At 44.0% G+C, this 12,078-nt stretch overlaps 1 protein-coding gene across 5 annotated transcripts in view; it reads left to right on the forward strand.

The window, feature by feature from the left end:
• LOC100881907 (nephrin) overlaps nt 1-12,078 on the forward strand; it is a 92,722-nt gene that overhangs the window by 55,301 nt on the left and 25,343 nt on the right. For all 5 annotated transcript variants that reach the window (XR_013039637.1, XM_076536399.1, XM_076536398.1 and 2 more), the window contains 2 exons: nt 3,397-3,548; nt 8,924-9,065. Coding sequence is in view for 4 of the 5 variants with exons in the window: in XM_076536399.1 (XP_076392514.1) it covers nt 3,397-3,548; nt 8,924-9,065 (294 nt within the window). In the remaining variant the exon portion in view is untranslated. The remainder of the gene's footprint in view (nt 1-3,396; nt 3,549-8,923; nt 9,066-12,078) is intronic.

Genomic DNA, 12,078 nt, shown 5'->3' on the forward strand with positions numbered 1-12,078 from the left:
ACTTCGTTTTCGTTCGGAGAACTTTCCTTCTTCAATATTTTCCATCGATCTTACGAAAAAACTTTCGCGTAATACGCACACTCGAATGTTTCGATTCGCGTGTACCTACTCGAAACTTCGTTACTCCGACGAATCTTGATTTCTCGAATCGCCTAACCGTTAAATCGAGCGAATTTCCCTCCCGATTTTCGCAACTCATTGAGCTTCTTTCGCTTTTTCTTAGTAAACGAACTCCCAACGAGATGCAAAGAAAGCGAAGCAAGAGAAGTAACGGCAACTAAAACTCTTTAAAAGAAGGGAAGAAAAGTGAACTTCTTCGCGAATTTTATTCGACGTTTAATCGTCGATGGTCGATCGGCACGGTCAACGTTGTTCTCTAGGGAAGACTTTACGATCGACCGACTCGTTAATTTTCTCTATTAAATCGAAGGAAAATAGAGGAGAATAGATTGGCTAGCGGTTTTTTCGTCGGACGAGATTTCTTTGTCGAAACGTGAAAACACGGAAGACAAGATTTCGCCTGCTTGTTATCGGAACCGAGCATTTTTCTCGAGGTCTCTCTCGCTAATTTCTCGCGCTAATGAAAGTGAACCACTCCGTAAGAATATAGCGAGCAAAAAATCGTCGTAATTTCGAGTCGTTTTTGTCTGTAGTCTACTCTTTTCGCGTCGTCGAGTCGACGAATATTATTGGTCCTCGAGGTTAGCGAGAATTCGAAAAGATCCAACCGATCCTCGAACAAGTACACCGTGTGCGCTACGAATCCTTTCCGATACACAAATATGCAGATATATTCGATGGAAATGGCAAAAAAGTCGCTCGAATCGACTGCATTTTCGTCGAGAGAGGAACACGTACTGTCCTACCTATTCCACTTGTTAAAGAATTCCAATCGTATCGATCAACGATCCTCCAATTATTCGACGTACGCTTCGTCGCTGGTGCTTCCAATTATCTGAAGATTAATAAAAACAAAGCGACTCGAACTCGTTTTTATTCCACGGTTGCGTTTCGCGCGTAAAAATGTTAAAACCATTGATCGATTCGATCGATTCGAAAACCTGCTAAAGAGCAGCTTCTCTCTAACGTTTCATTTCTCTCCGCGAAAATTTCGGACTTCGTTACGTACTTATATCGATGCTGATATATACGACGTATATAGAAAGAATTTCTCCGCTAGAAGAATAATATTTTCGTAGATGGAAATTTGTTCGTACACCAGCGAAATTATACGAGTCTAAAGAAAAACTAGAAGAGTGTAGGAACGGATCGTAGCAGGATGTCAGAGCGAGCCTAGAAAAGTAAAATGGTACACGGTAGGAAAAACTGTATTAAAATCAACGTTGAAATGGCGCTTTATCGTGAAAAAGAAGGTGAAAGAATTTATTTGCCGACATTCAAACGTGTTTCTACTGTTCCGTTTAATAACTTCGCCAGCCTATATACGCACGAATAAACAATGCAAAAAACTGTTCCTTTGTTGAATCGATCGACGCGTTTGCACGGTATTTCGCCGTTTCGTCGTTAATCACGAACGAGTACTTTTCTGCGGATAATATCGCGAAATTAATTGTTTTTCCTTTGAACGAACGGTTAGTTAACTAAAAACGAAGTTATTAAAGTTAATAAAACGTTGGAAGTTTGTAGCGGAAACACGGTTACAGTTTGACCGGTTGGTAATAACGTATCGAAGTAAAAAGGTTAAACGATTCCTGTAGCGACTGTATGGCGTTATCCGGCTCGGAGAGAGGTTGTTGGTCGTCGAGCGTTCATGAAATATTTATCCAAATATTTACGATCAATTTCTACACGGATTCCCGTGGTTCGTGCAAATAAACGATTCGAGGGAGGCGAGGGTGGTGCTGGCTCGAGTTCTCGAACCCGTCTGCCGGCCAGTCGCCTACTCCAACTCGTTAGACTTTCAAGCAGTTGAACCGAGTGCCCTTCGATTATTCGCCGCGCACCTCATCTAACCTGTTCCCAATTAACCAAGGATCGAGGAACCGAGTTTCGATGTTTCGTTCGAACGTCGAACGAACGTCGAGTGGTCATTAGAAGTCGTCGAAGAAAAATACTTCTAGGTATTTACTTATTGTATGTATGTAAGTACGTTTTCTTAACGAACCAACGTCGTCCCTTTTACTCGATTTTCAAACCATAGCGAATTACCAGAAAAAATCGCCGAGGAACAGAAAAATAAGCATCGTTCTTGGTAACGAAGGAAGGAATAACGATGATTATTGCAGCAGCTCGTCCCATAGAATTCGCTCGCACGGTAAATTTACGTTTCGACAAACTTTCTGCAGGAAGTTGAAATCTTTAGCGGTGGCAGGGACGCGCGGTCGCCTTCCACCGTATTTATCTCCGCTGAAAGTCGAAGAAGTTGCGGAACGATCAAGATCTTCTTTTCAGCGGCAAAACGAACCGTAACTCGGTAACGAACCACGAGAGAAACTTTCCCAGCAGGTGAAGAACGAAGAATATTCACGGAAACGAAGATTTCTCGATCGTTAATCGTGCAGCTTAAAAGATTCAACCGTTTAGCTGTGAAACAGCGACGAGAGGAATACCGAAGTAACGAACGTTTTAACGACCACGGATAATGACAGACAATTACGAGTCGGTAGTGAGGAACGGATTAGAATCGTTCACGGATACCTATCCAGCGAAACGCGTAATTAATACTCGATTATTTTCCCGTTGGTCAGTCCTGATCGCGTCATCCGATCAATAGCGAGCGAACGCACGGCACGGAAAAGTCAACTTCAGTTCGACGAGAATTAATTAATTTAGCGAAGGAGAATTTCGATGAAAAGGGTAGTCCTTTCGATCGCCAACGAAACTGTGCTCCTTTTTTATCGAACGTGCTCGATAAATGTGCTCGTTGGAATAAGAGCTTCGTTGGAGTCGAAAGCGAAACAACGAAGCAAAGTGAAATAGTTAACGACTGCGCATAAAGTTGAAAATATTAGAAAATTTGTGGAAAGGAGCAACCAGGGAAGCCCTGGTCGTTCAAACGAACCGGCACTCGCGAAAGTTAGCTAGACTAGTCTCGAAATCGCTTTTGGAATACTTTCTCGATGGCAAGATCGAAAAGTTTCGCGAGCAAACATACTCGTTGCGCATTTCGTTGTTTCGCCAGCATACTCCACTCCGTTTATTAAGCTTCCGCATACTTTTTTCGCGTAATTCGTTCGAGCTTTTATTTTGTTTCGAAAAATCGCTGAAATTGTTCTATCCGAGGAGGCGGATTATGATATTTTGCGTCTCGCTTAAAAGATTTCGAACGAAACGATCGACGATTGTGACCGATTAATATTTAATTAAACGTACAGATTAATCGAAAGTAAGTGTTTTAGTAAAAAGAGTATGAATCTGGTACTTCGTTGATTTCAGTGAAGCCGTTAAAAGTCGAGATCACGGGAAAGGACATGATTCTATCAGCAGGGAAGAGATACGAAACTAGATGTCAAAGCACGGGGTCAAAGCCACCGGCTATTTTAACTTGGTGGAAAGCTTCGAAGCAACTGAAGAGGACCATCAAAAATGTAAGTAAACATATATTGTTTTGCGGTGGAAAAATAAGTTCGGAATAATTTTCCTCTTTCCGTTATTACTGAAAGGCAAGTTCGGGTGGAATAAGTCGGAAAGGAAATTACAGCGCCAGAGAGCGGCGAGCGTAAAGCCATTTTAAACACTTTTCGATCGAATGGGAAAATAAGTATGCCGATCGAATCCTCTTCGAGTTAGAAATACCGATCGCGTGCCGCGCCAAGCGTAACTCGAGTGTACGGTATATTATCGAATATGAGGGTGTATCGATAGCTGGTGTCGGCTTTTTACGCGTACCACCCTGTACTTTCTCTATTGTTCGACGATCGCGGCGAGTCCAAGTATCTCGAGTAATGGATGTCGTCAGAGGAATAAAAATAATGACGTCTCGATAACGATACTCGAGAACAGGAATAAACTTCGAATGGCAAGACGTAAGATCTTTGAAAGTAAGTTCGCTTCCGTGCACATTTCGTTCACTGTTCTATCCTCGTTCGTTTCGATCCTTTCCATCTCGAAATATTCTGCATTCTTCGATTCCTCGTTTCTTTTCATTCGACTATCGACGTACTATCGAGGAGAGTCCAATTGATACCAACGGCAATACCGATGCACCGATGGACAGGGCTCGTACTCGAAAACTTGCAACACATTTTATTACTCGGAGAGAAAATTTCGAAACTATGTCCGCATAACTGTAAACGTAAATGAATCGTCGACAAAAGGTACAGATTACTTGGGCGCGACGTTCGCGATGTTGGACGATCGATTTTCATTAAGAAAATACCTGCAAGTTGTTCTCGACGCATCGTGGAATTTTTCCTGGCAACTTTTTCGATCGCAAGTTGGATCCAATCGGGAAGTTCCGGATGCCGCGTCGTACCGCGAAGCGAGGGAAACTACGAAAGCTCGCGTAATCCTCGTCGGTGGTTCGCTTGTTTCAAGAAACAGCTGGACGGGACGTAATTGATGTTTAAGGGGACAGAAGAAAGTTTAATCGACCAAACAAAATGACTATCGAAATAACGCGTAGCTGGTAACCGAGCAAGAGAATGCTGAAAGTATCCTGTAAATTGGCTATCTGTAAGGATAGAATTACTCGTAAAGGATAAAGGAACGCGTCTTGATTTTCGAGAGGATCGTTGTCTGGCCAGTGCGAATGTTCTGAAAACCGTAGGCGTGCAGTAAACAGGAACAGTGAGACACAAAGGGGAAACAGAAGAGAGAAAACGAGGAAAAAGAGGAAGGTACGCGGGTCTGAATGCGGCAGGCGTGGTGGCGCGCCAACAACACGACTGCTCGTAACTCTCGACGAGTTCTACTCCTTACGAATTAATCTCTTGAAATTTCCCTTTCGCATGAATCTGCGTCGCGATTTTGAATGGCCACCGTGTAACCGCTCTCGTACACCGCTGTTCGCGTAAAAATAGAAAAGCGTAAGCATCGCGAGTAAATGAATACCGATATACCGCGTTACCGAAAAGCGTGCGTGCTAAACGGGAAATTGTAATAAAAATAAAATATCGAATCGTTTCAACTCCCTTAATCGTACGAGCGTTGAAATAAATCTTCCTGTTAGCCGAAGCTTTCGAATAAACATCGCTTTTCATTGAAAGTGAAATACGGTCTAAAAAATCAACGATATCCGCGCTGTTTGTTTATCGCGAGCATAGCAAATATTTACTTGGACGCGAAAACAAATATTCACCCTCCAGATATATTGAAATATTTTTGTTTTAGTTGCATGAAATTACCATCGAGATAATTTTGATACTATTAATCGGATTAATTAAATTTTACGTAGCTGCCGTTCACAATTTTGTTCGGTCCCTGTAATTGAACGCGGTACGTTCATAAGTAAGTACTGGCAACAGGCCGAACACAGGCTCGATTGTTTTAAATTCCAATCGAATAGCGCGCGAAATGAGTTATATTTTTAACGGTGAGTGCATCGGTAATCGATGAAAATCCAATTTTGAACGTACGCTCTAACAGCGTGTCGGCGCGTGTAATACGCTTTGTAACGGCATTAATTACAACGTGGTTGAAAAAAAAAAGACAACGATCCTTTATCGCGAACTGAAAATCCCTGTCGATCCGTCGTTTGTGTTACCCTTTGGTTTGCTTTCCGAAGACACGGCTCCGTTTCCCTGTTGGAATATCGAACAAACCATGAGCAGAATCCACGAGGATAAAACAAAGACCGGTAGGATCCTCGAGGAAAACTTTTCTCGTACGTTGAAAAGATTCTTTGAAAAAAGAAATCGAATGCCAGCGAACACATCTTCCCGTGGTAAAAGTATCGTTCGAACGAATGAAAATTTGCGAGCAAAGGTTACTCGTATCGCGTAGTAACTCGATCTACGTTGAATTTGTCAACCTGTTCACCGACCACACCCCCTGTTCTCGGGGATTAACCGGTATTCGCAACTTTTTCTCCCTTCGTCGTTTCTGAACTGTTTGCCCACGTGATCAGCACCGGCAATAATTTGTAGCGACGAAACCAACGAATATTAGTAAAAAAGCTCGCGAGAGACAGAGAGAGAATCAGTGGCGACGTTTCGTAATTTCTCAGAAGTGGAAAATAGAAAAGATATTAATTTGGAAATTTGTAGAAAACACCGCAAGAGTTGACGCAATGATTTATCGGTGCAGAAATGTCGCGAGCGAATTACACAGGATTAATAGGTTGATGAAAATGATAGGCAGTTTTGGTAATAATTTAACGAACGCGTGTACGCAATTGCTATTCGATCCATCCGAGAACATTTAGATTGATAATGGAACGATCAGCTTCCGTTACTGGATCCGAGCATCGTATCGTACGCGGATCATACATATAATGGTACTCGAGTAGCAATGCGTGTAACTTCGACACGAACGTTTCGAAACCAACTCGGTTAACATACCGCTAACGCGATTTCGGATTACCGCGTACCGAGAATATATTTAATAACGCGGGCGAGAAACGATTACTGTTTCGAAATGAAACGTTGTCGCATGACTCTGAAGGAATATCGATTACGGTTTTAAGATAGAATAATTCGGATTCGTCGGCGAGCCATTAATGGTTTTCCAACGGGACGGGGGCAGGACAAATGTCGACGACTTACGAGCACGTTTTGGCAGACATAAGCGAAACCGGCGTTGCTGCGTCGACGAAAACGCGAACGATATCTTTTAGGCTGACTGCGTTTCAGCCGAGCGGTCGAGCGGTCGAGCGGCGGAAAGAGTGCTTCGAAAACAGAGTCGCGGATCAAAGTGGTAAATAACGTGGAATTAACGAGCGGGATTTCGTGCGAGCGTGCACAATGAAAATATTCGTCGACCGGTCTCGTTGTCGGAGCAAAAAATTCTCGTTCGTTTTGGCTTACGCGAACGACGGAATTGTGTATTCGAATCGAAAGAGCTCGCGAACAAGAACGCGTACGTATGACGTTTAATTAAGACCGACTGCGATTATACCGAGAAAAAGATGCTGCTTTCCACGAGGGACAAGAGAGTATCAACGATTTGAAAAGAACATATGTATCAAAAACTTTTCTTCCGAGAATTTCACCCTCTTACCGGTACGCTGCTAATTTTCGTGAAAGCTACGATAGGAGGAAAAATAGAAACACGGGTGAGCCGGTCCATCTGGCAGACGAATTCGAGATTTTCTCCCCGTTGATGGTACACCGGTATTCGAAAATCCCCCGAAGGCAGAGAATACGCGACTAGATTTATCTCCGGAAACCGATTTTCCAGCAATGTAGCAGCGCGACTCGTTTTTCCCTGCGGATCCACGTTTTACGCACGAATTTGCCGCGTGTTATTAGTTTCCGAGATTTTATTGCAGCTAGTTATTAGCCGCGAAGTTTTATCGCGCTAACTGACTCGCCGAAAATTCCTCTTCGCACTCCGCGACGCGATGTCTCGCAAAATATTCACCAAGAAATTTCAAGACTAACCGATCTCCTCGGTTCGAATATATTTTACCTCCCAGGAATCCTCGCAGGATTTTTTTATTTTCTTTAAAATCGATAACCGTGCGCGATATGAAAAAAAGGAGATAATCGTTGGAGAGTCGAGAACTACAATAGTGTCAAAAATAGCAATTCGGCCGATCGTCCAACACCCGGTTGCTCTCGCGAATCGATACTCGATTTACTATAGTGGAAAAGTCTGCGTCTGGCATTTTGGAAATATAAAAAGAGAGAAGAAACGAAACGAACGTGAAAACGAAACGACCGCGTTCATCGATCATAAAGCTGGGACAAAGCCTTTCCTTCCTTTTTTCGGAATTCCATAGACGTTAGCAACCACCTATGTGGGTCTATCGAGAATTTAATTTTAATTTAACGAAGGTGCAGCCGCATGCTCGACCTATTTTTTCCCCGTCTTTCTTCCAAGCTTATTCTCTTTCCCATTGTGTCCCGCGGCGAAAGAATCGCGCGGAAGAGAGGGAAAGAAGGACAAAGAGGGGGCGTACACACCGTATACCGTACACACTTTTCATCCTTGAATTTACGTGAATAACGATCCCGAAATTTCGGCAACGCCACGCGACCATAAATTCGCCGGAGATACGTTACGGCTCGTTTTCATGGCAATTTAGAATTCCTCGCGTCGCGTCGTGTCGCGTCGCATCGCATCGCTCGTTTTTGTTCGATATGCTCGCTGTCCGCTCGACTCGACGCAGCCTTCGTCTTTTCAACATTTGAATTTGAGATTTCTCCCGGTTTTTCGATGTATCGTATCCCCGTTTTGCTCTTCCCTGCTCAGCCCCTTTTCTTTATCTCTTATCCTCGAATGATAAATGAAACAAGGGCTTTTATAGCAGCGAAAACGCGTAATAAATGGACGACAGTCGAAACCGGGGAGAAAATTGGAGGGTACCCGTTAACAATGGTACGAAAACGTGAAATGAAGCGTGGATATCGTACAATGAGAGATACAAAAGAGGAAAGAATTAGGTTGTCGCGAGTTCTCTTCGGGCTACGACGATTTTCATGGAGATTTCATTCGGAAACTCAATACGGTTTCAGAATTTCCATCCCAGAAATGACGACGGTAATTCCGAACACGAATCTTCTATTGTGAGAGACTAGTTTCTCGGGTGTCGCCGTTCGAAGATCCTTTCACGATGTCCGCGTAAAATATTGGACGACGATGTTCGCCTATCGAACGACGATAACTTTGATCGAGAAAATTTTCAATCGCGATTCGGTCGAAAGAATTTTTTCTTTTTTTCCAAACTCCCTCTGTACGATTATTTTCGTGTTATACGAGAACTAGTCGAACCTAACGGGCCGACGAACTGAAAAATCTAATTCGTTATGCAACGCGGCGAGGCGCGTAGTACTTAGGTATGTATGAAAATCTGTATCAGTTTCAGGAAGATGGGACAAGCGTAAGCGTGCTGCAATGGACTCCGTCGATCGAAGACGAGGGAAAGTTTCTCGTGTGTCGGGCGACGAATCCAAAGTTACAAGAGGCTGGCATCGAGGAACGATGGAAACTGAAAGTACACTGTGAGTACATCGACCAAGCTATTTTCTATGATCATCGAACCGCGCACAAAGGCACCGCAAAGTGTAACGAATACTGCCGCTGGAAATACTTGTTCGGAATTTTCTACAGCTATCTATGTCCCATGCATTTATTCGTACCGCTTCTTTGAAATCTCCTTAAGAATTTTTCCGTGATTCGCGGCGTAACAAATCGAATTATCTCGATAGATTGGAAACTTTCGCTGCTCTGGATTTTAACGAGCAGCGAAGACGGGTCCCGGTTCGAGATCAGAATTTCGAAGAAAACGACAATGGCGCGAGCTCGATCCTACGGCCAGCAAGTTAAATGTCTCTGGCTTAAAGGGGTTCGTGAAACAGCTGACTCTCCGACTCGCATTGATTTCTCACGGAAACGTGCCGTTTCGCGTTATCGCCTCACGCGAAATACTCGGCTACGATGTTAATTGCATCGAAGAAGCTACGGTGCTCGTCGTGTAATATCCTACTACGTGTCAGAGCGTGAGAAAAAGAAACGTAGGAATTTAGGTGGTAATTCGATGAAGAAATTAGACAGGCAGAGATCGAATATCGATCGTGACACGGATTCGAGGACACCGCTCGTGTTCGATTACGGTGGATACGTAATAAAGGCACGCTTCAGATTCTCCTTAACCCGTGGGATACTAATTCTACTCGTATCAAGCATCGTATGATTCCTGGTTAATTCGATTTCGATGAATTACAGCGAGGGGATGCGCGACATAGGTAGAACAAGCGTGAACGCAGCCACGCGAACGGCATACAGAGTACCTTACTACGAAATTACGTGGCAACCAATCTGCCACGCCGCGCCGCACAGGTCCTGCCAACGTTTACCTGCATAACATAAGCCAGAATCGTCTGCTCGCTGGATACAGATACCAGCTATCGTTATCCGTTTATTTACGACTACGTGTCTGATCGACCACTCGATACATCCGCCATTATCCCCGTTTCCGGTACCAACACGTACGCTACCTACCTATATACCAGGGAATTTGGCTTTAGTCCGACTTACGGATAATCGCATCCTACGCGCTTCCTAAAATTTTCGAACCAAGTAATCTCTATTAACCGCGTTTTTATCGCGATGGAATACAATGCGTAACCATCGCGACATCAAATTTTTAGCCGAACGATTAAACGTAAATACTTGGCTGACGTAAGCAATGGCTCGTTCGCGCAGTCAAGTTTATCGCTTTAAAAAATATGGTTTACGCGACCGCTGCTATAAATCGATTAATATAAATTTTTCGCGGCCAGAGTTGCTCTCTGTCGAATAAACGAACGATATTAATAAACGCTTTTTCGCGCTTTCTTTATATCTTTCGCGATACATTTGACGAGCGTACAAGCAAATTATTTGGCGGTCAAAGGATACGAAATAACATTAAACTCGAATCGCTAATAAAGCTTCGGTGTGGCTTCTCTTGAATCGATACGCCATACCGTATCGCGGCAAGCTACGCCACGCCGATTTCAATAGCGATTCCCTGCTGAATATCCTTGTGGCGAAGAGTCAGTTTGGAAATGCGAAATGGTAACCGTGATCGGAATAATCCCATAGTAACTCCACGGTAATATTTCCTTCAATATCGAATACGCTCCTATTTCGCGACCCATCGTTAATACCGAACCGCGTAAACATTTCGATAAAATTTCTTGTTCCACGGAAAGTTCCACAGAGAGTTCGACGGGGAACGAGCGGATACTAGTAACCGCAAATAAGCGGTGAGGACAGGTCGCATAATCGAGAAAAGCCACAAGCTGCTCGAAAAGAATCGTAGCGTAAATCGTTTCCATGTTTTATCGTAATCGAGTCGGTGCTCAAAATGTACTCCTTAGAAGATTGAACGTTATAAAGTGGCCCCATAACTGTACAGTTTAGCGTAGCTAACGATACTGGTACGTATCTATCAATGTCAGCCACGAGCTGTCAGTGGTAACGGTACGTGCTTCATCAGACACGCCGCTTGTTCCGCTGGTGACGTCGTAACGCGTACACCGTTACAGTAACGAACGAAAAATCTTCACGAGGAATATAATCGATTATAGAAAGAGCGATTAGAATGAGAATTTAATCTCTATTTTTTCGCGTCTAGTCGCGATCGCGGATAGTCCGTTTAGTCTCGTAAATTCGGGAAAGGATAAGAGAACGGTGTAATTGGCTGGTCGAAGGAGAAGAGGACAAAAAGAGAAAGGGGAAACGTCGAACGACATCGTCGGTACGACGGGGATTAACGATCTGTTCGGTGGCGCGAAAACCGTCGTCCCGAATGGAATGTGAGGTATAGCGCGTGTTCATTTGCCGGAAAGCTATTTCCTACCTTCCATTACCGGACAGTAGTGCGCCACATATTTGTGTTTCTGCGGAAACGCTAGTACACACGCATCCTCGCGTACGCGCACGATCTCTGCTCTTCTCTGCAGGGTTCGCGGCTCTGTACTCTGTGCCAACATACGGGGCCGTACACGCTCGGAAATCTGATCCGAATCACGACGATATTCGCGAATTATCCGAAACCTATACGTCTTGCTGGAACCTCGTCGTATTCGATAGCCGGTGAGGAATCGAGTTAAATTTTCGCCACGCGATAGAAGCGGATAGAGCTGACGCGAGCCGATAGAGGAAAAATTGTGAAAATTTTGTCGAAATCGCTGGCAGATTCGGTAGATTAGGAATCGATACGATCGTTCGAGCAAACTTCTCGGTCGTTCGTAGTCGAAATAATTGTCTCGTTCGCGGAACGTTACAAGCGGCAAATCGTTTCTACGAGTTCCCATAGCAATCTCGTTGCAAGCGGATCAAACGCGATTCCAAGATTTGCTTGCAAAAAGAAGAAACCCGATTCCAATAGAAGGAAAGAGGATTCGGGCGAGAAAGGGATCAGCCACGGTAGCACTATGCGCGATAAGCGTCGATCGTTACTCGGATATTTATCCTGTCGCGAACTCTATTTACGATCTACGCTCGCGCTTTCCTTTGGCAACCTCT

Source organism: Megachile rotundata, chromosome 10 (assembly GCF_050947335.1).
Source record: "Megachile rotundata isolate GNS110a chromosome 10, iyMegRotu1, whole genome shotgun sequence".
NCBI lineage: Eukaryota > Metazoa > Arthropoda > Insecta > Hymenoptera > Megachilidae > Megachile > Megachile rotundata.